This window comes from Pseudonaja textilis, chromosome 8, assembly GCF_049901715.1.
Source record: "Pseudonaja textilis isolate UNSWEBS1 chromosome 8, rPseTex1.2, whole genome shotgun sequence".
Lineage (NCBI taxonomy): Eukaryota > Metazoa > Chordata > Lepidosauria > Squamata > Elapidae > Pseudonaja > Pseudonaja textilis.
This window is the reverse complement of record NC_141997.1, coordinates 9,770,662-9,797,228: the sequence shown is the minus strand read 5'-3', so window position 1 is coordinate 9,797,228 and position 26,567 is coordinate 9,770,662. Positions and strand designations below refer to the sequence as shown.

The 26,567-nt window shown below is 38.0% G+C and overlaps 1 protein-coding gene across 1 annotated transcript in view; it reads left to right on the top strand.

Moving 5' to 3' along the window:
• The window catches only part of GRPR (gastrin releasing peptide receptor), a 64,124-nt gene extending 37,917 nt beyond the window's left edge, over positions 1-26,207 (top strand). Inside the window, exons 2-3 of the mRNA XM_026714259.2 lie at positions 19,040-19,391; positions 24,097-26,207. Of these exons, the coding sequence (XP_026570044.1) occupies positions 19,040-19,391; positions 24,097-24,501 (757 nt within the window). The 3' untranslated portion in view covers positions 24,502-26,207. The remainder of the gene's footprint in view (positions 1-19,039; positions 19,392-24,096) is intronic.
• The last annotated feature ends 360 nt before the right edge of the window (positions 26,208-26,567 follow it).

The following is a 26,567-nucleotide window of genomic DNA, read 5'->3' as shown; positions in this document are numbered from 1 at the left end:
CTGACTAGTAAAAAGTTCATCTATTTCATCTATCTGGTTGGGTGGCTATAGAATATACCTATGGCAGTGACATTTTGCTGCCTTTTATATTTTTAAATGTCCCCCCACACACACACTTCTACAGCTATTCAACAGTCTCTGTCTCTTCCTCTGATCAGTGTTACCTTATGTCTGTGTATGGTTTTGCAGCATAAGGTATCTGACTTCAAATATCATAGAATAACAGAATTAGACCGAGATGCTTTATCATCTACTACATACAAGAATATGTCATCTTACTTTTTTGTTTTCTATCCTGCTACATCCCTGGTGCTCCTCTTGGCTTTTCCAACTCCATCATCATCAGTTTTTCAAAGGCCTTCTGCTGTCCAGAAATGAAAAATATTCAGAAAAATGGGAAACCTGGAGTAACTCAATGTTCTCATGAGAAACTTATTCATAGGTCATGAAACCACAGTTGGCTCCAAGCTGGCAAAGGAGTGCCACAAACTTCATATTCTCCTCTTAGAAGTAGCATTGGAAGAAGTTGAGAGCAGTTTTAAAACTGGAGGAAGAAACATCAATAATCTGTGCTATGCTGTAGACTCTACTCTGATAGCTGAAAATGAAAAGGAGTTGCAAACCCTACCAATAAAATCAAAGAGCACAATTGTAAAAATCAGACTAAAATTAAATATAAAGAAAACTAAACTAATGACAATAGGTAGATCAACAAGCCTTAGAACTGATAATGAAGATATCAAAATGGTAGGTAGCTTCTGCCTTATAGGATCAACTTACAACAGTAAAGAAATTACCAGTCAAGAAGTACACCATAGGCTAGCACTTGGCAGAACAGCCATGAAAGCCTTGGAAAATATATTCAAATGATATGTCTATTATACAAAGATCAGAATCATGCAAAGCAAGCTATTTCCTGGAAATTAAATTTGGACTTTGAAGAAGCAGGATCGGAACAGCATTGATGCCTTTGAAATTTGATGTTGGTGAAGACTCTTGAAATCATTTATAGACAACTAAGTAAACAAGTTGATGGATCATCAAATAAATAAACTGAGTTCTCATTTGAAACACAAATTGCCAGTCTCAAATTACCTTATTTTGGACACATAGATCTAATTCTTTGGAAAAGGTTGAAGGGAACCTTTCTATTGGGAAAGGTTGAAGAAAAGAAGGGAAGACATTCAGTAGCAAGGTGAACAAACTCAGTTTTCCACAAACATATGACAAATCCTCTCTTTTGTCTTCAACTGTGCTTAAAGAATCAAGGCAGAGAGATAGCCACTCTGGGGACTATAGGGATGGGAGGTGGTTGTTCCTTCAGCAGAAGTAGACCATGGGTAAATATCTTCAATAGAAGATATAGGAGTAGAGGAATGTGGAATATAGGAAGGAGCAAAGACTGCCATCACCATTTGTTCTGTTGCTGTAGATTGCCTTGAAGGGGAGCAAGATGAAGCCAGATCAAGAAGTAGAAATAGAATCTCCTTAGCAGCTTTCCTGGCCTTTGCTGGTAGTCACACCCTGCCATCTCTCCTGAGCCACTTTTGATGATTCAAATGAAGCAGCAAAATGACTCCTCCCTTTCCTTACTCCACCCACCCTTCATTACTGTGCTCTGCCTGCCAGTCATTAGAGCCTGGTATTTCCAATTGGGAGATCTATTGCCTGGAACTTACAATACTTATGCTATTTATGCATTTGCACATCCTCTTTAGTAGACGATCTTTTAGAATTCCTGTGTAGTCCCTTTTGTCTTCCTTGTTACAAAATCCACATTTTCCTAGCAACCTTATGTTTTTATAGTGTATATTTTTGCTTGAGTGTAGATAATGCTTTGTTCATCTGTTTCTCCTTCCCTCTTCTTCCCCTATTGTTCTTTATATAGATTTTGAAACTGCAAAACTCCTAGGGAGAGTCACTCTTCCTTTTGAACTTTGTAACAAATTATACTTAGTGCTATGATTGATAGTGTTCATCTGCTCAGTCTCTCCTTAAGGTCATCACTTCTCCTAAGCAGAGGGTGGAAAGTGCTCTGTAACAGTCATAAATAAGGACTCTTTCCCAGTAACGAACAGTGCTTATGTGCAGAGACACAGAAGCATCTGTCAAAAAGGCATTTGTCTCAAGTAATGCAAATATTTACTGGAACCTCCGGTTCTTGGAAATATATGAAATGACATATTTATATCAGTATACCTGGGTCCTTTTAACTACTTCTAACGTGGAAAAACATCTGGCACTGTCAGATCCGTGTATCTGCCATTCTTCAATGGAAGAAGAAAGCGGGGGGAGTTGGTGCAAGTAATCTTTTTGATGTAACCTGAATATCTTAAGTCTTGTATTGAATCTGTATAACCTGCACATGATATACAACTGGTGACTGGAGCCCAGATGCCTGGAAACCTGTCATCTCTTGGAGAGATAGCAAGAGGAGAAGGAGCCATAAAAATTTCAGATCTGAAAGAAACTTCCTGAGAAACTTTTATAAGCTACATTCCCAGCTACATCCATATCAGAATAAGGGGAGGGGTTCTAACTCCCTTTATCTATGCTGTATGCCTGGAGGCATATTAGACCCTGCTTTGACTAGTATCTGGATAATTTCCTTTTCTCAATCAAGAATTCCTTTTGAAGCAACTAGTTTTCAGAAGTTCATTCTTATCATTTGAAGGGAGAGAGTCTGGGCCTTACAGGCACTATGAAACTTCCAGTGGCAGAATATCATAGTTATTTTTGTTGCAATCTGTAATTTCCCTTTTTACAACCTTGTAGTTTCTTAATTTAGGGTAGAAGTGGGATTTCTTTAATTAAAATTTCCCCCACTCCCAACTCCTATCTCATGAATAAAAACTCCAACTTATCAAAGGTGTTTCTTTCTTTTAATTTGTGATTGTACTTTTTCATTTATTATACATCACATTTCTATTTCTGCAACGCCAGTGTACTGTTGTATCAAATCTCATTTAAGTATACATAGTTTTATACACACTGATTATAACAATTTTTCTCATAATTATACAATGTAATTTCTTTTGAATACACATATTATTTTACATCATAATTATAACCATTATTCTCATAGTTATACCATGTAATCTTCACCTGAAGTCACTCTGTAAATTGTTTCACAAAAAGAGTTCTCCAGTCCTCTACTCGTTGCAGAATATCTTATGCCACCAGACTTGAAATTCTATTCCTAAAAAACCTAGAACTACGCCACCTCCGGTCCAATCTAAGTATAGTATATAAAATCATACATTGCAATGTCCTACCAGTCAATGAATACTTCAGCTTCAACCATAACAACACAAGAGCACACAATAGATACAAACTCAAGGTTAATCGCACCAAACTTGATTGCAGGAAATATTACTTTAGCAACAGAGTGGTCAGTGTCTGGAATACTCTACCTGACTCTGTGGTTTCTTCCCAAACCCCCAAAACTTTAACCTTAGACTGTCTACTTTGACCTCACCCCTTTCCTAAGAGGTCTATAGAGGGCGTGCATAAGCGCACCAACGTACCTACCATACCTGTCCTATTGTTTCTTTTATTTTTTTATTTTTCTTATATGTATCCATGTATTTATAACTATGTTTTTACTTATACCTATTATATTGTAAGCAATTGACAAACCAAATAAATAAATAAATACATAAATATAATCTGTAGTCAAATACAATCCATTAGTAATATTATAGCGTGTGTGTGTGTGTGTGTGTGTGTGTGTGTGTGTGTGTATTCTGAGGTTTTCGCAGGTATTTGTATGTGGATCTTTGGTTATTCGAGTTTTCTCCCACGTGAAATTGGAAGTATATAGGCGACATTTCGATGAAGTCTCATTCATCATCTTAAGGCTTGTGCCTTCGGCTCTGTCTTTCTCAGTGTGAGAAGCCTGATGATGGCAGATGAGATTCTGCCGAAACGTTGCTACAACTTTATAAGCACAACTATAATGATGTGGGAAAATACCCGAACAAAGCTGAATATCATACATGTAAGTACCCAAAACCTTAAGAATATATATATATATATATATATATATATATTTCTTAAGTTTTTGGGTACTTACATGTATGGCATTCAGCTTTGTTGATATTTTCCACGTCATTAGTTGTGCTTTTAAAGTTGTAGCAGCGTTCGCAGAATCTCATCTGCCATCATCAGGCTTCTGTATACAGATGAGATTCTGCCGAAATGTTGCTACAACTTTAAAAGCACAACTATAATGACGTGGGAAAATACCGAACAAAGCTGAATACCATATATATATATATATCAATATCAATATCTATCTATCTATCTATCTATCTTTGGTTATTCGGGTTTTATCCCGCGTAAGATTGGCAGTATCTAGGCAACATTTCGATGAAGTCTCATTCATCATCTTCAGGCTTCTTTCTTCGGCTCTGTGCTTCTCAGAGTGATGTGAGATTGCAGCTGCTTCTTCCTTTTAACTGCTAGTGGGGGTGTGACTTGATTGGGTGGGGGCTTGGCGGTGTTCTGATTGGGTGAGGGTGTGTTCTCATTGGTAGGGGGTTTGGCTGTGTTCTGATTGGTTGGGGGGTTGGCTGTGTTCTGATTGGCTGGAGGCGTGTTCTGTTCAGGTGGAGGCTTGGTTGTGCTCAGGTTAGTCTTAGATGCTGGGGGATTTGAGTTGGTGAGCTGTGATCTTGCTGTTTGGCTTCGAGTTCGTGGTTTTATATATATATATATATATAAAGAATATATATATATTCTTAAGGTTTCGTGGGTACTTACATGTATGATATTCAGCTTTGTTCGGGTATTTTCCCACATCATTATAGTTGTGCTTATAAAGTTGTAGCAACGTTTCGGCAGAATCCCATCTGCCATCATCAGGCTTCTGTATACAGATGAGATTCTGCCGAAATGTTGCTACAACTTTAAAAGCACAATGATGTGGGAAAAATACCGAACAAAGCTGAATACTCTCTCTCTCTCTCTCTCTCTCTCTCTCTCTCTCTCTCTCCCATATATATATATATATATATATATATATATATATATATATATATATATATATGTGGATCTTTGGTTGTTCGGGTTTTCTCCTGCGTAAGATTCAAGTATCTAGGCAACGTTTCGATGAAGTCTCATTCATCATCTTCAGGCTTCTGTCTCCGGCTCTGTGCTTCTCAGAGTAATGTGAGATTGTAGCTGCTTCCTCCTTTTAACTGCCAGTGGGGTGGGACTTGATTGGGTGGGGGCTTGGCTGTGTTCTGATTGGGTGGGGGTGTGTTCTCATTGGTAGGGGTTTGGCTGTGTTCTGATTGGTTGGGGGTTAGCCGTGTTCTGATTGGTTGGAGGCGTGTTCTGTTCAGGTGGGGGCTTGGTTGTGCTCAGGTTAGTCTTAGTTGCTGGGGATTTGAGCTGGTGAGTTGTGATCTTGCTGTTTGGCTTCGAGTTCGTGGTCCTTCTGCATCTTCATAGTGGGTGTCGGTTTGCTTCATGTATGGCTCGGAGGGGTTTGAAGTGGGTAGTGATGCAGCTGCCGTGCAGCTTCTGGTCCATGGTCGTGTCTCATCTTCTGAGTGGGTGGGAGTCTGTTTTCTACATGGAAGTGTGGTGGTGGCATCTTGTGTGGCTCTCATGGGTGTGGGTCTGGTGTCCTTCTTCATGTTAGGTACTCGTCTGTTCATGAGGGCGGGTTTCCAAATGGCTGGAAGGCGGGAGGTGTCATCTCGTTTGTTCATGCTGTGTGGGCATTTTTCTATCTCTATGGCTTCTCTGATTATTCTGCTGTTGAAGTGTTCGGTTTTGGCGATAGTTCTGGTATTTTTAAAATCAATTTCATGTCCTGTGGCTTTGAGGTGTTGGACCAGGGAAGAGGTCGTTTCTTCTTTTTGATTGAGTTCTTATGTTCTTCAATGCGTGCACTTATTCTTCTGTTAGTTTGTCCAATGTATGTGGTATGGCAGGCAGTGCAGGGATTTCATATACTCCTTGGTTTTCTAATTCGATTTTGTCTTTGGGGTTTCTTAGGATGGTGGATATTTTTCTGTTTGTGCAGAATGCTGTTTTAATGTTGTGTTTTTGGAGGATCTTGCTAATTTTGTCTGTAGTGCCTTTTATATATGGGAGGAGGGCTTTGCCGTTTTCTTGTTCTCTGTCTTGGATTTTGGTTGGGGTTTCTTTTTGGATTAGGTGGGTAATTTTCTTTCTTTGGAATCCATTGGCTGCAAGTACATTGGTGAGAGTGTGTAGTTCGGTTTTTGGTGTTGTTCATCGGCTAAGCATTTTGTTCTGGAGATGAGTGTCTTGGCTACGGAATTGATCTGTGCTGGGTGGTGGTGTGAGAGTGCATGTAGATAGCGGTTAGTATGTGTTTTCTTCTGGTAGATGGTGTGTCCTAGGGAGCCATTGGATCTTTTGTATACCAAGACATCTAGGAAGGGAAGTTGGTTGTTGGCTTCTGTTTCCATGGTGAATTGTATTTTGGGGTGTAGGCTGTTGAGGTGTGTGAGGAAGTTGTTCAGTTTTTCTTTCCCATGTGGCCAGATTATGAAGGTGTCATCTACGTATCTGAGCCAGAGTTTGGGTTTGTGGTCGTATTTTTCTAGAGCTTGTGTTTCAAAGTGTTCCATGTAGAGGTTTGCGATGACAGGTGAGAGGGGTGATCCCATGGGTGCTCCTTCTATTTGTTTGTATTTTTGTCCATTGTAGGTGAAGTATGTATTGGATAGGCAGTGGTTGGTTAGATCTAGGATGTGCTTGGGGGTTGTATTTGTTTTGGATGGCTGTCAAGGCTTCTTTTATTGGCACTTGGGTGAAGAGGATATGACATCGAAGCTTACTAGTAGGTCGCTAGGTTGTAAGTTTTGTTTCTTTATGATCTCGATGAACTGGAATGAGTTTCTTACGTGTGAGTTGATGGATTCTGCATAAGGTTGTAGTTGTTTGGCGAGAAATTTGGCTAGGTTTTGTAGAGGTGAGCCTATGGAGCTGACTATTGGTCTGAGTGGGGTTCCTTCTTTGTGTATTTTGGGGAGACCATAAAGCTTGGGGCATCTGGATGATTTTTCTCTGGGTATGATTCGTTGCTGGATTTCTTCACTGATGGGGAGGCTTTTATTTTGGATTTGGTAGTTTTTTCTAGGTAGGTGGTGGGGTCTGTCTTTAAGGGTTTGTATGCGGGGTCTTGGAGTAGGTTGGTTAACTTGGTTTGGTAGTCAGATGTGTTCATAACCACTGTCGCGTTGCCCTTGTCTGCTGGTAGAATTATTATACTGGTGTCTTCTTTCAGGTTAAGTAGTGCAGTTTGTTCTTCTTTGGATAAGTTGCTTTTGGGTGGTTTGCTCGTGCAGAGGATGTTGGTGATTTCGAGTCTGATTTTGTTAGCATCATCAGGGTTGGTTTTGGTCAGGCTGGTTTAAACTCCGCATATGATGGTTTCTGTGGGGATGTGTTTGGGAGCGACAGCAAAGTTGAATCCTTTTGAAAGGACCTTGGTTTCAGCTTCAGTGAGGATCTTGTCTGAGATGTTGTGCACTGTTTGTTTCATGTGTGGCTGTGTGGGGGGAGAGGAGTTTGTTTCTGGCGTTGTTGTAGTTTCCTGAGTTTGTTGGTGTGTGTGTCTGTCTTGAGGGTGGTCTGTGTTTGGCTCTCCAGACAGCGAGTTGTTTGGATTTGTCCCAAAGTAGAGGGTGAATCTTGTTGCTGAGTCTGAGGTGGAGTGTGAGGAGATCTTTGTTGATTTGGTCTAGGAGAAACCTTTTTGTGTGAAGTTCATTTCTAATTAGGGCCAGTTCTGTTCTTTTTAGGATGCGTTTGGTGGCTGCTGTGTTGGTGTGGAATTTCAATTGGAAGCTTGTGGGAATTAAATTTTGATCTCGGCAGTTGCATAAGAATGCAAGGTCACATAAAATGGAGGCTCTTTGGACTTCAAGTTTTTCATAAGTCCTGGTCAGATGGTGGGTTTCCTCCCGTAGAGGTGCAGTATTTGTTTTCTGAGGTTCTCGCGGTATTTGTATGTGGATCTTTGGTTGTTCGGGTTTTCTCTCACGTAAGATTCGAAGTATCTAGGCAACGTTTCGATGAAGTCTCATTCATCATCTTCAGGCTTCTGTCTCCGGCTCTGTGCTTCTCAGAGTAATGTGAGATTGCAGCTGCTTCCTCCTTTTAACTGCCAGTGGGGGTGGGACTTGATTGGATGGGGGCTTGGCTGTGTTCTGATTGGGTGGGGGTGTGTTCTCATTGGTAGGGGTTTGGCTGTGTTCTGATTGGTATCAATCAGAACACAGCCAAGCCCCCACCCAATCAAGTCCCACCCCACTGGCAGTTAAAGGAGGAAGCAGCTGCAATCTCACATTACTCTGAGAAGCACAGAGCCGAGACAGAAGCCTGAAGATGATGAATGAGACTTCATCGAAACGTTGCCTCAGATATCAATCTACGCGGGAGAAAACCCGAACAACCAAAGATCCACATACAAATACCTGCGAGAACCTCAGAAAACATATATATATATATATATATATATATTATGACTCCCCTTCAAAATTCAAATGAACAAAACAGAAAGCAGCCGTTTCAAAATTAAATCAAACAGAAAGAAGTCTTACAAGATAACGGCTGACAAAAATCTCAATCCACGGCATAAATCTTTACTCTGTCCGGCAAACCAGTCCTGGCAATAAATCTCAAGTCTCAGAGCTTCTTGCTGTAACGTCCTCACTTAATAAGTCACTTTGTTCCTGGCAAATTTTACCAGCCCAGCTGTGTCCTTTTATACTCATTGAGGCAACGTGCTAATTTACTGACTCGCCCTCCTCCTTCGTTCCAGCTGAGTTTGCCTTCTCAAACGTCTTCTGTTCCTTACATTTAACCACAAATTTTCCAAGTTCTCATCTCCACTAGAAGACTCTCTCAAAACTTCCCTGTCAGCCATTCCCGGCTGTTGATCAGATAAGGAACCAGAGGAGGTCAAAGGTCCTGACAATTCTAATACATCAGGTCTGTCTTCCTTTGTCACATTCATCTCCTCATCCTGGTTACTAGTCCAATCACTGAGCCATGCCGGCTCATAATTTTCTGCCATGTCCTCCTCACTTGAATTCATATCAGTCACAGGAGCTGAATCCAAGCCCGGAGCCACAACATGTGTGTGTGTGTGTGTGTGTGTGTGTGTGTGTGTGTGTGTGTATAATATTTTTCCACCATAGAGTTACTAATCTCTGTATCTGTTTTCTAACTATTTGTACAGTAGATCCCATGTTAAATAATACTCTATTTCCTCTTTATCCTTAATTTCCATTGTTAACCTGTCCATTTTGGCACATTCTAATTTTTTTTTAAATATCTTTTCATCTGTGGGTAAACTTTCATTTTTCTAGTTTTGTGCATATGTGATTCCAGCTGTTGTTATTACATGTAACATCGTATGTAATTTTTTTATTGTATTTCCCCGGTAGAGTACCTAATAAGTCCAGTTCTGGTTTTAGATCTATTTGTTGTGCTGTCATTTCTTCTAACCATCTTTTTTATTTTTAACCAAAAAATTTTTGCCATTGGATAGGTTCACAACATATGGTAGTAGGATCCCAGAAGAGGTGGTATTTAGCAGGTTCTGACCAGTTCTAGAGATCTGGTAGTGGAAATTTTGAGTAGTTCAGAAAACCGGCAAATACCACCTCTGACTGGAGATTTTACAGGATCCTTCCCCTGCCACTCCCACCAAGCCACACCCACAAAAAAATTGAATCCCACCACTGGATCCCGGTATCTGTTAGCATTTCTAGCACTCTGGTGATAAGTTTTGGAACATTTTTGCCATTTCTTGCTGGTGGCTGATGTACGTGTTTTCCCTATATGCTGTTGACATCATCAATTTGTAATTTCTTTTCCACAGTTTTTGCCAATTGTCTAGTTCTATGCTATTTCTGAAGTTTTGGGCCCATACTATCATGGTTTCTTTTACCTATTCTTCTTCCATTTTAATATTCAATAAGTAATTATAAATTTTCTTTATTAATTTGTCATCTCTCCCTAACAATATCTGATCCAATTCTTTATACAATCCATATGTTTCTGCATCTTTCTTATGTCTCATTTGTATTTGAATATGTAGCCACCAGGCCTAGTCAATTCCCTGATTTTTTTAATTCCCGTTTTGATTTTAGGTCCCCTTATTCATTTAGAATATCTTTGTATCTTACAATTTTATCCAGTGCTAAGGCATTGGTATATATTAACACTTACATCATGGATAGCCAGATCAGTATTTCATATAGTGATTTTATTTAATTTTTTTTCCCATACTGACAACAGAACATTCCTGATATAGTGCCTTTGAAAGTATCTATGTAGTTTACTTTTCCCATATCATACAAATGCATGCCACCCCAACTGTAAATCATGCCCTTCTAATGTCAATATTCTTTTGTTCTTCAAATTTATCCACTCCTTCATCCATGTGAGCACTGAAGCCTGATAATACAGTTCCCAGTCCGGTAACCCAAACCCTTCCTTGTTTTTAGTGTCTTTTAATGATTTGATTCTTGGGTTTTTTTTTCCTTGCCAGATGAACTTTGAAATCCATTTATTTAAATCCTCAAAAAAAAAAAAATCCTAGTTTTATTGGGATTACCTGGAATAGAAATAGCAATTTCAGTAAGATATTCATTTTTATTCTAGCTATCCTTCTGACCAACAAGGTATTTATATTTTTGCTCCTGCTACCTAAATGAAATCCTGCTTTCAAAAAAATTTAAATTTTATAGCTGTGGTAACAGTTTGATTTCTTTTAGAAATTTATTTTTTTAAATTGAGATAATGTCCTGTGAGTTCCAAGTGATGCAAATTGGAATATTATGCAGAACCAAAGAACATTCAATTCCTAAGAATTTTAGTTTAGGTAGACTTTTTAAAATGATTTGCTGGAGAAAAGTGCTAATGAGGCTTGAACAATGATTAGATTAGTCATTAGATTTAAAGATCAGAGGTCTTGTCAAATGAGTTTTTTGAAGCACGCTGATTACTCTGACCTAGCAGCACCTAAATCTGTTCTTTGTCATACATGTCCAATTATTATGTAAGTCTACCATATTTTTCACATTTTTAGCAAGCTATGAAGTCTGTTTCTCAACCTACAAATTTATTAGGCATTTTCCCTACAACTCTGTCAGATAAAAGCAATTGGTACTGAATTTTCTTTCATCTGGCTTTCTAAAACATATGCTTTTTTTGTATTTAGATTTCCTAAACATGTGTTGCTTCATCTTCATCATCACCATCATCATCATTATTAATCTCTTTTATTCATTAAACATGAAACTCAGTCAACTGAACATTTAAAAATGTATCACAACATATCAATGACTGGCACTGATGGTTAATATAGGTTGCTGTCAGCATCCTAGTTATCAACCAAGTATCTTCTTAAAATATATGATGATGGTGATGATGATGATTACTGTGAAAAATATGTGCCATGATGCTTGTAATTTTACCCTAAAGAAAATATGGAGTCAATTTGTTTTCTTCTTTTAAAACAAAAAGTACTGTGTAGATAGATCTCTACAGGTACAGGGATAAACATAATTTTCATAAGTTCATAAGTCACTAGGGACCTAGAGAGTATGATGTGCTTTTAGTTGAATCTGCATTATGTTTGTTACCATTTCTGCTCCATCAGTTGTTGTTCTGTGGGAAAAATACAGGGTTGTGTCTCATATTTCATTATTTATTTGTTTGGCTCATATCTCATTATTCTTAGAGGTATTGTAAAATTTATGGATCTTGTGAGATTCATCAATAAAAAATTTAAAAAAACTAATGTTCTTGCTTTCAAATAAATAAAATCCATGTAGTGTTGACAATGTCTACATATTGTGTCAAGGGAGAAAAAGAGAAAAAGAAATAACCCTAAAATATTACTAGAGGTTGAAGCATTCTGTTCATGCACATGAGCACCCCTGAAAGCAGAAATCTGATCTCAACACTAGGCATATCTTGGAAATAACTTGTATTCAATTTTTTAGACTACGTGAATAGTTCTATAATAAGTAGTACCAATATTGTTTATCATTCTTTTGATTTTTTTTAAAAAACATTATTTCTACAATATCTGCAATATTACTTACATAGAGAGAAAACATTTAATTAAGTTGATTAAAGAATAGTAACAAAAGTGAAGAAAGTTACAGAAATATAATTATATTAATTGTTCAATACAATGTGAAATAATTGGAAAAATGTAAGATGAATTTCAAAAGTTAAAACATTACTTATTTCTGACAGTTTGCTAGTTTAGGATGAGAATTTAAAAACAAATCTTCTCTATCACTGCTAAACTTGATATTCTGTGCTGTTAATTCATTAATATATACAATTATGTTGTTTTCTGGACTGATGGTTGCTGTAGCAACTTCTTATCTTGGTTCAAGCAATTCAAAACTCACTTATAAAATCAGCACAAAATGATTTAAGCAATTCTTAAGGTTTTCACTTTAAAGCAATTGCAATAATCATTTTACTGCAAGAAGCAAATGCATTCAGGCTAATTTACAACCATGGGAATCCACCTAAGATTTATTTCAAGACAAACAATAATTCCTTGCTGAGATTTCTGCCTGTCCCCAATGTTCTATTTTTCAAAATATTTTTTTCCAGAAGTATTAGAGAAAAATGTAGGTTTTCTAGGAATCTGAAAGCAAATGCTGATAATCACCTAAAAATTGACCATCAAAATATGATATATTTCTATATTAACTAAAATACAGACCTGATTGAAGAAATAAATAGTAATATTTAAAAAAATTCTTCTTGGATTAAAACCTATATTGAAGCTTATCTATATACCGTATAGAGAATAATAGAATCCATGGAATTTAAATTAGCATCAAGTAAATCCTACAGATTTAAGTGTGTCTACTCTTCTTTTATTAATGAGTTAATTTATTAATGAGTTTAATTCAGATAGTTAAATAATGTAGTTGAAGGGAGATAAGCAGTGCAAAACATGAAGTTGTTGGTCACATCCAAGACTCTCTGCCCCAAGCATCCTTTGGACTTTCTAAGTAATTTTATGGAAAGCAATGCAGGTATGATTTTTTTACCCAAAGAAAGATATTGTACACAAAGTCCAAGAATCTCTACTTCCTGTGCATCTTCAGTAGCACAAGCTCCATCCAAACACAAAAGACAAAGTGTGCAATTGGCTTATGGGACTGATGTGAACAGACTACAGATCAGTAGTTTAGCTGGTGTGTACAAGCTGAAGATACCACATTCAATCCCTGAATAAAAAATTGCCTGAAAACCTACCTGATGCTACCTATCAGAAGAAATAAAACTAGTAGATGGGGTAGGTAGGATTACAACTAGTTGCAAAGCTTGAGTTCCTAAGACTAATTTAGATTAGTCTGCAAGCCAAAATGAAGCTCCATTTTGGCCTGCAACGGGCCATAGGAGGTCCACGGAGCGCCGAACAGAATGTCGGAGGGCCAGATCTGTCCCTCAGAAGTTCCATTTCCGCCTGCAATGGGCTGGGCAAGGCTTCTGGACACCTGACTGGGGCTTCTGAGGGTGGATCTGTCCCTCAGAAGCTCCATTTCAGCCAGAAACATGCAGGACAAATGTTGTAGAACCTCTGCGGTTGTTCGTAAAGGCAAACAACTGCCATGGTGCCATAAGATTCATAGTTTTAGGCCTTGTTCGCAATCGCTAGAGGGCATTTATCATGTAAATTTGAAGGTTCGCTATGGGAAGGCTCATAACCCGGGGATTACTTGTAGTTCCACCCCTAAATAAATATAACATAGCTTATCTCGTTAGGTGAGAGTTCCCGAGGAGTTCCATTAGCTGCTTTTCTTTCACCATTTTCAATCTATCCATTGACATCACTCAGACATAGATCTAAGATTCATTAGAAAGCAGGTTATAATAAATTCTGCGGTATGCAGATAAAGATATGCTGTTGTAAATACACTGTGTCATTGTTACCGATATAAAAACTTAATATTTTCATTCAGTGGTAGATCATCCAGTTGCTACATTACCCTTGCCTCCGTTTCTTCTTCACATTTTAAAACCAGAGGCAAGAATAAGGCTGCTCCTGGGGGAAAAGAAGAAGAAGCAGCCATGAGCTGATACAAAGGAAAAAAAAAACACTAGCTGAGGATCACTAGTTTCAGCCTCTGGTGGGGTAGACGAAGAGATCTTTAATTTAGGATTCCTGCTTTCCATGAATATTGGCATCTTAATTTTTAATTAATTTTGAAGAACTGCATTAATGGATATCTGCATATGCATCTCATAACTTTTGGTTTGTACCCATGTTCCCCCAAAATCCTAAGATTACTCTTACTCCAGAGGCTGCTATTTAATATATACATATACATAACAGCCATTGTTTTTCAATCAATCAGAATGGAGCTGGAAAGGATCTTCAGGGTCTTCTAATCCAACCCCTTGCTCAAGAAGGAGATTCTATATCATTTCAGACAGGTGGCTGTCCACTCTTTTCTTAAAAACATCCAGCACTGAAACTTCTACAACTTCTGAAGGCAAGCTGTTTCATTGCTTAATTGTCCTCACTCTTAGGAAGTTTCTCCTTAATTCCAAGTTGCTTCTCTCCTTGATTAGTTTCCATCCATTGTTTCTTGTCTTGCTCTCTGGTGCTTTGGAAAATAAGTTGACCCTCCCCCCACTTTGTGGTGCTCTCAAATAGTGGAGTACTGCTATCATGTCCCCCCTAGACCTTCTTTTCCCTGGGAAAAATTATTTTTGTTTTCACATAATCGTGTTCTCTTTTTATTTTAACAATGGAACAGAAGGACATTCTTTTTCTAATAAGAAGGACCTTACAGGTATCCTCGACTTACAACAGTTCGATTAATGATTGTTTATAGTTACAACAGCACAGAAAAAAGGGACTTAAGAGCATTTTTCACTGTTATGACCATTGCAGGATCCCTGTAATTCACATGATCACAATTCGGACGCTTGGCAACAGATAGTCCCACAGTCATGTGTCATGCCCCTGGTGGAGACTGACTCTGAGGGAGAGGAGAAACAGCTAACAGGGAATGGAAGGGTGGCTCCAGAGGTTGTGGAGAAGGCTGGGGAAGGGCAGAGGCCAGCTGAGCAGGCAGAGGAGGACCCAGGCCCATCCCCTATCCATCCTAGGGCATGCAGGGAGGAGAGGATCAGGGAAAGACATGGTCTACTCAGGAGGAGAGGGCCTTGATCCTCTTCATGGGATGCAGGTGTGAGAACTGCATAAGAGTTTGGACCTGCATGCTAGCAAACACTAGAAACAAAGAGTGTTTTATTCCTGGATGAGGTTTATCTTGGTTGGCATTCTTCCGATGGACTATACCTGGTTATCTTCTTGAAGTTTGTAATTAATTATCCTGGTCTGTCATGGAACTTTCTTCAGTGCGGTTTGTTTTTGTTTTTTTATTGCTTCGTTATTTGCTCTTTGAATTTGGACCATATTTCTTTCATTTGGAATGTTATTTTGGAAAGAGTTTAATCTCCAACTGTGAACAATTGAACAGTGAAGCCAAGTTGAAGGCATTAAAGAACATTTATTTATGTTTTGGTTTTTGTTACATTTGTGGTACACTCCGGGTCATCACAGTCATGTGATTCCCTTTTGCAATCTTCTGACAAGAAAAGTCAATAATCATGTTATTAACTTAAGAACTGCAGTGATTAAAAACTGTGGCAAAAAGGTCATAAAATGGGGCAAAACTCATTTAACAAATGTCTTACTGAGCAACGGAAATGTTGGGTTCAGTTACGGTCACAAGTCTGTTAAATAAGTATTTTAACCAAGTTATTTTCATTGTATATCTTCTAAAAATATATGTAGCTGAGTTGCTTCATTATTTTCTTTACTAAAATTCTGTAATAATCAAAGTGAGCAATATCAAATAACAGATAAGCCTTTCATATGCTATTGGTTCCAATAAGATTGATTAACTTTCTACTGACATTCATTTTAAAAATACTGCTTTTAGAATATTGCTTTTTCTTATCAAAGAATGGCCATCTAGAACAAACATAAATCAGTCTGTGGTTTGACATTGACCAAGATGTGTTTGACACAGACTTGTTCCAACATAATAGATTCATTTTGACATACATTAGCTACTTTGAATCCTGTAGCAATGCATTTTTATATAGTGCATGGAAAATTTCGTTATGACATAGTGTTTGACACTGAACTGATTTAACAGTACCAGGTGTTAGTGGTCACATTGTTGAAAACTAGATTTTGAAGCATTGTATGTCATTGATTAACAACTGTGAGCACAATAGCCATGTAGTGTTTTATCAAGAAAGATTCCAGCCTCAAATGATGAAAGTAGTTATCATAACCATTTGACACATGGATCTACCAAAAGTATGACAATAACATTAAGAGTAAAATAGAGAAATAGGGTTTTTTTCTTTTTGTTCTGCCTTGTACAGAGCTAGATTAATAGCTGTGCAGATGCAGATAGATAACTCAACAAAGCTTCCATAACAAAGTTCATTTATTGGTACATCAGGTATCTTCATAACTCACATTTATGATGAAGTTCTTCTTTAATGACCAATCCTTCATATATCTGCCTTGTACGTGAAAGATGGTTATCTCCTAACCCATCTCGTAGCTATAGAAGGAAGATGCCATGTGGTAGAGAGTTCAGACAAAGAATGAGGAAAATTCCCTTAACCCACCAAAGGTCAATTCAGTGACCCATCAGGATTACAGATGTAGCCACATGAGATGAAGTACATTTCCCAGGATATCTTTAACTACATTTACCATGATGCATTCCTTTAAGGGGACAGCTCACAATTCCTAAGTAACTATCCAACTCCCATAGACTGGCTGGGACAGCACACTCCCCGCCTGGAATTGTAAATTCCACTATTAAAAGAAGAGAAGAAGAGAAAAAAAATTAACTATAAATTAAGATAAGCAGTAAACAGTAATACTAACTGAATAGCATATAACTATATAACTAAGGGAAAAAAAACAGGAAACATTGATAAGCATCAAACAAGACTGGCTGGGACAGCACACTTTTGGCCTCAAAACATCAACGTCATTGATTAACAATTGTGAGCATGATAGCCAATTTATCAGTTTGTGAAGAAAAAAATAAATCCCAACAAACCATTCGATACACAGATCTACCAAAAGTATGACAGTAGCATTAAGAGCAAAATTGGCAAATAAACTTCTTTCTGTTTGGTCTCAGGCCAGCACGTGTAGTTCTAAATTAATTCTGAACACAAAAAATATATTTTCAATACTCTGTACCAAATCTGTGAGTGGAAAAGTTGGATAATGGATCTCCCCTCTGGCAATAACTGGAGTGTTGATATATTAAAAAGCCCCAGGTCTTCCACTGGAATTTAATTGAAGTGTGGAAGACCATGAAGCCGCATTTTGCTGGAGAATATTACATCCAACCTTTGGCTATGTCATGATGACATAAATAGCAGTGTTCCAATATTTGAGGGGCTCACATGGTGACAACATGACACCTTGAGTTTGATACCCCTGGTGTAGGGTCTCCTGCTTGGGTGGGGAGTTGGATCAGATGAGCTATAAGGTCCCTTCCAACTCTGTTAATTTGTTAAATGCAATTCAATCATGACAATTTACCTGAAACTCCCTGTTTTTCCCAAAGCAAATCTTTTTGCATCAATCTGAATTGATAGATAAATATTGGAGAATTTTATTGAAAATAACAAATTACTTCATTTGTCACCAATGGCTTACCTTTTTCACAAAACGTCATAATTGTGACCAATTCCCTAATAAAGCTTCCCTTTTACATGTAATTAGCAAAATTAAGTAATTTTACATCATTGAGGAAACCACAATTACAATGCAGTCTGTGTAGGGGTGGGATTCTACCAGTTTGCACCTATTCGCTAGAACCAGTTGTTAACATTCTAAGCAGTTTGGAGAACTGGTTCTTAGAAGAAATTACTGGCCTAATCCTGTAAGAAAGGCAGGAAGGAAACATTCTGGTGTTGCTTACAGAAAGTACCTCTCCGTTAACCCTTATTACATTCTTGGCAGGACTAGACTTCCTGTCTCAGGAACTTCTCCGGAGTTTTTTTCCCCTCCTTTGCTGGTACTTTGCTTGTGTGGAATGACCATTCAAAGTTGCAATGGCACTGAAAAAAGTGACTTATGACCATTTTTCACACTTAGGACTGTTGCAGCATCCCCACAGTCATGATAGGCCAAGTGAGGAGATGCATGCCTCGATGTGAGTGATATTGAGTTGGCCACACCCAGCCAATAACATGATCACCAAGCCATGCCCACCACCTAAGCCATGCCCAGAGAACCAGTTGTTAAAAATTTGAATCCCACCGCTGAGTCTGTGGTACTGTAATTCAAAGAAACATGGAAGAAAACTGGGTAAGAAACAAGGAAAGCATTATCTGGCATATGTTGATGTTAAATGCAGCTCCAAAATTAACCATACATAGAATAAATATGCACACTTAGCAATATGCAATATCAGCTATGGGAAATTAAAGACAAGAAGAAACATTTATTTCTGTGGTTTGGAAATAGACACCATCGAAACTATTATATGCAGATGGAAATATGTGCCACTGACAAGAGTAGATGCTTTCCTTTCAATGGAGATTAATTATGGCAAATGAAAGAATTAAGACTCCCTGTTTATACTTGCAGCTCAAGAGTTTCCTGCAATTTTTTTTTAATTGTTGAAAAATCTGCTTATTAATTACTTTTAGGATGCTATCATCATCTCTAGTTTGACTTCTGCAAAGTTTCCATAGGAGATTTAGTGTCTTTGTAAATGAACGACCATCCATTCATGTTCAACTAAAAAGATATACTAAAATTCAATATACTGTAGATTCAGTGCCTAGGGTGAAGAAATGCAGCAGAGGGTGCAATCCTGCTTTAATATTTAAGGAACCATCTCTCCTGGCCCCCAGAGAGAGCACTGCTCAATATGGTTCTGTCCTAGTAAAAATCCTCTGATTTGGTCAATAACAGAACTCTTTCTCCTATCTTTAGGTATAAAGCCATAGTGAGACCAATGGACATCCAAGCTTCACATGCCCTGCTGAAGATTTGTTTGAAAGCTGCTACAATCTGGATTTTCTCCATGCTGCTTGCCATTCCAGAGGCTGTGTTTTCAGACTTGCGTCGTTTCTATGACAAGGGCACTAATAAAACATTTATTAGTTGCACACCTTATCCACTTACCAATGAACTGCATCCGAAAATTCAGTCCATGGCTTCCTTTCTCATCTTTTACATAATCCCCCTGTCTGTTATTTCAGTATATTATTATTTCATCGCAAAAAATCTGATTCGGAGTGCTTACAATCTGCCAGTGGAAGGAACTATTCAGGTTAGAAAGCAGGTATGTTTTTATTTTATTTATTTATTTATTTGATTTGTCAATCGCTTACAAGGTAATAGATATAAGTATAAACATGAGTAAGAATACAGGAAATAGGTAAGAATAAATGGGGACAATAGGACAGGGACGATAGGCACGATGGTGCACTTATGCATCTCAAGACTGGTGATATAGGGTATTCTGTTGCAAGCAGAAGAGTGTAGTACTCTTCTCGTGAAATACTTCAGGACTCGCTCTATTGTATTAATATCTGATATGCAGTGCAGATTCCAGACTGATGAGCTATATTCGAGTATTGGTCTGGCAAAAGTTTTGTATGCTCTAGTTAGCAATTCAATATTTCCGGAGGAGAAGCTTCGTAAGATTAGATTTACAACTCTTAATGCCTTTTTGGCAATACTGTTACAGTGAGCTCTGGCACTTAGGTCATTTGATATGAGAACTCCAAGGTCCTTGACAGAGTGAGGATCATCAATGAGGTCATATCCACCTAGTTTGTATTTGGTGTACTGATTTTTTTTACCAATGTGTAGGACAGAGCATTTGTTGGTTGAGATTTGGAGTTGCCAGATGTTTGACCATTCAGACACATAATCAAGGTTACTTTGAAGGACAGTAGCATTGTCAGTGGTGTTGAATAGTTTTACATCATCCACAAAGAGGACGTAGTTGCTTATAAGGTGATTGCAAAGGTCATTTATATAGAATATAAAGAGTGTGGGTCCTAGAACGCTGCCTTGGGGGACACCACTGTTAACCAGAGCAGGGTTTGATATAGTACTCCCTATTTTTACTATTTGTTGCCTGTTTGACAGGAATGCAGTTATCCACTTATGGAGGGACCCAGAAATGCTGTAAGAGCTTAGTTTTAACAGTAGTTTGTCATGTACCACTGGATCAAAGGCTTTGCAGAAGTCTATGTAATCTATAGCTTTGCCCTGGTCAAGTAGAGTAGTCCATATGTTTTTGCAGTGTAAGAGTTGTAGATTGCAGGATAATTTTTTCTTGAAACCAAATTGTTTTTTGGAGAGTAGGTTGTTTGATTCTAAGTGGAGAGTGATGAATTAGTTAATGACTTTGCATGTGACACAACATAGTGAGATTGGTCTGTAGTTTTCAACCAGGCTGGGGTCATTTTTTTTGAAGATAGGGATGACCGTAGCTAAGGACCATAGGTTTGGTAAGGAGCTGGTTCTGAAAGATATCTCATATATAATGCTTAGGGGTTCCGCTATGGCAGAAGAGAGCTTTTTAAAGAAGTATGCACATAATCTATCGGAGCCAATAAATAGGGATGATTTTAGGTTTCGTAGTGCCTTTTCTACGTTATCTTCTGTAAAGTCAATATGTAGCAGATCATTACAGTTAGTTGTGGTACGACTAGGAAATGTGGGGCATGAACCATTGCTGTTTACAAAGACTGAACTGAAGAATGTGTTGAAGAGCCTTAACAGCTTCATCATTGCAGTCTTTCCCATTTGGTCCTTTTAGGGGTGGGATGGTTCTTGATTCTTTAAGTGTGGTGTTAACAAAATTGTAGAAGGCGCGGGTGGATTTTGTACGTAGGAAGTTTTCCTCTTGCTTGCAGTGGTAGTGGTAATATGTCATTTATATGTCATTTTTGATTTGCAAGGAACTGGTAAACATACATGCACACCATCAAAATTACACAACTCCAAACTGAAAATAGTTTACCATAAAACTATATGCTGTATCCAGATATTCAGAATAGTTTATTCAGGTTATAAATTATTCAAGACAGCATAGACAACCATCAAACACATTGGGATGACACTATTTTGGCAAAGGCTATGTCCTATCTTCAGGGCTCAAGTCTGGAACAAAGAATAGATATAGAGTTTTACCACATTATGTTTGATTCTCACCCATTGGGGATGCTTTAACTTAGGCCTGCATTACATGCCCAGTGGATATGTATTTTTCATAGAGCTATTCTCCCTTCCCTCCAAGGATACTAATATGGAAAATGAATGGAAATATGGATACATTACTCATTGATCCTCTTACTTCCCACCACATTACCTGATTCTCTCTCCATTTCTGAAAACAGTTCTGATTTGTCACTTGTACTTAGCAGTGCATTCTTCAAAGCTGCAACTAACATTGTTGAGAAAAACAAGAAGAAGCTAAAGAACTCAAGGACTTCAGAATTCAAGCAGATAAGCACCTGCCACACAAAACCCCAGGCTTAACAATTGTTGACAAGATACCCAAAAATATCTGAATAGTGGACATTGCATTACTTAAAGATAGCAGAATATAAAATATATCTTGTCCTGAAGCAATTTCCAGGTAGGGAATGCAATTTCTATTTATGCTATTAAGGTAAAGGTAAAAGTTCCCCTCACACATACGCGCTAGTCATTTTTGGCTCTAGCGGGCAGTGCTCATCTCCATTACCAAGCCAAATAGCCAGCGCTGTCTGAAGAGGTCTCCATGGTCATGTGGCCGGCATGACTAAATGGCGAAGGCACACATAGCGCTGTTATCTTCCCACCAAAGAGGTCCCTATTTTTCTACTTTCATTTTTACATGCTTTCAAACTGCTAGGTTGGCAGAAGCTGGGGCAAGCAACAGGAGCTCACTCTGTTACACAGTGCTAGAGATTTGAACCACTGAACTGCTGACCTTTCTGGTTGATAAGCTCAGCGACTTAGCCACTGAGCCACCACGTCCCTTCTCTTTTTTGAGTTTTTGTCTGAGATTAATGCTATTAATCTCAGACAAAAACTCAAAAAATAACCTTACAAATCACCCAGTTCTGTGCTACCATTTGTATGATATGCTGGGATTAGAACATCTTATAATAGTACTTTATTTGTATTTACTTAAGGTACTGTGTTCTTACTTATTCAGACTCCATTAATGTTTTCCTCTTATGCACACTAATGTAGATGATAGATAGATAGATAGATAGATAGATAGATAGATAGATAGATAGATAGATAGATAGATAGACAGACAGACAGATGGGTGAGAGGGGGGAAGGAGCGGGGGAGAGAGAGATGATGAGAATTAGAGGCAGAGACAGACAGAGATAGGCATAGACAAATGCAGATACAGATATACAGATGGAAATCTTCACAGATTAACAGAGTTGTAAGGGATCTTATAGGTCATCTAGTCCAATCCCCCACCCAAATGAGACCTTACACCATTTCTGACAAATGGCAGTCCAATCTCTTCTTAAAAGCTTCCAGTGATGAAGCTCCCACAACTTCCAAGGGCAAGATGTTCCATTGGTTGATTGTTCTCACTGTCAGAAAGTTTATCCTTATTTCCAGGTTAAATCTCTCCTTGTTCAGTTTCCATCCATTATTCCTTGTCTGGCCTTTGGCTTTAGAAAATAGCTTGACTCCCTCCTCTCTGTAGCAGCCCCTCAAATATTGGAGCACTGTTATCCTGTCTCCCCTGGTCCTTCTCTTCACTAGACTAGCCATGCCCAGTTCCTACAACTGTTCATTGTATGTTTTAGTCTCCAGTCCCCTAATCATCCTGGTTGCTTTTCTCTGCATTCTTTCTACTCAGGGCTGTCAAACTTACGGCCTGCAGCCCAGATGTGTCATGTGCTGGCAACGTCCACACCCGTTTAGCAAAGGGGGAAAAAAGTCCAGATATGTCACGTGATGCCACTGTGACAACTTGAGTTTGACACCCCTGTTCTAGAATCTCAACATTTTTTATAATGTGGTGAAATGATAGAGCTAGAGATAGATAGATGATAGATAGATAGATAGATAGATAGATAGATAGATAGATAGATAGAGATAGATAGATAGATAGATAGATAGATAGATAGATAGATAGATAGATAGATAGATAGATAGATAGATAGATAGATAGATAGAGATAGAGGGCAAGGATATAATCACTTGTCGCAGTAATTGCTCATGGTGCCTATAAATATCATAAAAACCATATGTAAAAATAATTTCGAATGCTTGACTTCAGGAAAGCATACTGTATATGGGAAACAACTAGCAAGGACTTACAAGTTGTAAATGACTATGATGTTTTTTTCACAAATTCTGTGATTCTTTTCATTATGGAAGCACACCTAGGAGCATACTGACCAGGTAAGCTGCCACCATACAAGAACCTCCAAACATAGGTGGAAAAAATACTAAATTATATTATGATTTGATGTAATGCCTAGTTTGTATCAGGTCAAGACAAAGACTACCATCACTACACATGCTGAACTATACTTATCCTGCCCCTTGCAGTAAAGCTTGTATACTGTATAGTAGCAACCAATAAGTGACTGATATGAGGGTCAATATCTAGTCTTGTAGCATATGAGATTTAATGCAGAAAACATGGCTGCTTCTCATGCTGAGTATCAACTAGCAAGCATAAACATGGAGCACTAATTTCAAAAAGTAGCCTGGGTCAGATTATGTAGTACAGTGTGGTCTTAAATACAATGGAGATAAAAGCCATATTCCTATAAAACATCAGTACTTGGATGGATGGGACTTCAAATGGATGTAATTAGAGATTCAGAGCATGAATAATATTTAGAATGACCAAAAGCCATTCTTTAAGAAAATAAATAAAATGACTCAAAAGAACTGGAAGTCAGCGTGAGTATCCCTGTATTATTGTCTAGATAGCTAAAACTAAACGTAGAGTTCCATCTTATGTTTGGTATTGTTGATGTAATATCTCTTTTTCTTTTCAGATGGAATCTCGGAAACGCCTCGCCAAGACAGTGCTAGTTTTTGTCTGCATCTTTGCTTTCTGTTGGCTCCCTAACCATATCATCTACTTATATCGGTCATACCATTATTCAGAAGTGGATACATCTGTCCTGCACTTCATCACTTCTCTTTGTGCTCGAATATTGGCATTTATTAACTCTTGCATAAACCCTTTTGCCTTGTACTTGCTCAGCAAAACTTTTCGGAAACAGTTTAATCACCAGTTATCTTGTTATAAAACCCGTCTTCTCATTCGATCCCAGAGTACAGCCAGAAGTACTACTAGGATGACATCTTTCAAGAGCACCAATCAGCAGTCCATGATCACCTTCAGCTTTATTAATGGCAACCACAACTGCCATGAAGAAAATGCACAGTATGCATGAAATTAATAGTCACTGCAAGAGCTAACTAACCATTGCTGCTTATTTGTATGTAGTCAGCAACAAATGTACAGACTGGTATGTACATAAAGAAATGGACCATGAATAAGGCAGTGTGCAAGAAAAAATAATCATGCAGACTTAAAGGGCTGTCCATGCCTGCATTTTGTGTTTATGATTTCGTATTATAACATGCTGGTCCATTTTTATTCACATGTTGGGGATCACATTTTCTAGACTGATGCTTTGGAGATGTGAAGGGACTGTAACATCTGCCATTCCCACACAACCAGGAATTCTGAGATTTAGAATCAAAAAATCTTTGGAGGACACCTGTTGATAGAGTCTAGCGTAGTATTTCCCAACTTTGGCCCTCTTGAAGATGTGTGGACTTCAACTCCCAGAATTCCCTAGCCAGCATGACTGGCTGGAAATTCTGGAGGCTGAAGTCCATACAACTTCAAGGGGCCAAGGTTGGGAAGCCCTGTTTTAAGCCAAACAAAGGCAGGAGGCTTAATGAACGAAAATAATTTTAGAGAAGCTATTTTTGATATATGAAGCTTTGGACTTCTATTTATTGCTGGAATGAGCCTATCCCTTACTGGGTTTTCTGTGATGTACAAAAAACAAGCACTGGGTTCAGTGCAAACCCAGCTTTTTATTCCCTTCTGAACCTTTCTTCTTATCTTCCCCACTTCTAGTACACCACTGGTATTTAAGTTCTCTTTTTTAAAGTGGAAGCTCAGGTGGAGCTTCAGGACAAACTGAAGAACTCTAAAGGCCAAGGTGGAACAAGGCCATGCCCTTGCATTCAGGTAGCAGATAAACATGTACAGCATGAATTCCTCTCCCTTGGGCTAATATTTTAGATGTTTACAGAGTCTCTCAGTTTCTATTAATAAAATAATAGAATCTCCATTTGTCCACATTCAAGCATAAGAACATACATTCATGGTTCTTTGCTTTCTGTATTAAAGAAAAGTAAGCCAGTTTGCTGAAGGAAAAGCACCTTTTCTTCAAAAGAAACGTGTTTAGAGCCACATAACTAAGTGGAAGAGCATTATTACTGTTACTTAGTGTTCAATTTGATTCACAGTCTGGGACTGATAAAAACAGTTCAAGTCCTAGCCAAGGACCTAAGAGCTGTTAAGGTTTAAGATTATATAGGCAGTTCCGAGTAGGATGGTTTTTTTGCAAAGTCAATATATTCAGATCTAATAAGTTCAAAATTTCCATGTATCTAGGCAGTCTCGTGGGTATTGCTCTAAAGACTCCTATTACTATTGGTACAACCATTGATTTCTTCCTCCACAATAACTCAACTTCAATTTGCAAATCACAATATTTCATTTTTTCTAGTTGTTTCTCTACAATTTGTGCGTCATTTGGTGTTGCAATATCAGTGAACCAGATTTTTTTTCTTTTCCACAATAGTGATGTCAGGCATGTTGTGGGCTAGATGTCTGTCTGTTTGGATCCAAAAGTTCCACAGGATCTTGACCTGTTCATTTTCAAGAACTTTATCAACTTGGCATTCCCAGTGATTTTTCAGGCAGTATTAATTCATGGTGTTTTTAAAAAGATGTAAAGAGAATTGAATTTACTGGGGTTTGTCTCACTACCTTTTCTCCATCTGAATGCAAAACTATATTGTATATAATTTGAATGTGAAAAGTGGTGCCATTTCAATAAATGTAAGCTTCATTATGTTTACAAGTGTAGGCATTTTACCCTATATGGGGTGGAGTGTGGGGAGAGTAAAGCACTGATTTCTCCAAATGTCATAAAGTTTTTATAAAAATGTCTTTAGCCCATGCATCAATGTTGTCCAGATAAGTCATATTGTGCTCTATATATGTTTTGTTATGGTGAACAAATGTAAAAAGAAATCTCCACATCTTCCTTACATTTTCAAAAATAGACTGTGGTAAAAAGTGATCACTGCTAAAATCTCATTTTTTCTTCTTCTGCAGCATTATACTTCCAGATGATATAAGTAATACAGTTCAAATGTTTTTATATTAATAAACTCAAAACAAATAGAAATTCCAGATTTTGCAATGGTGAAA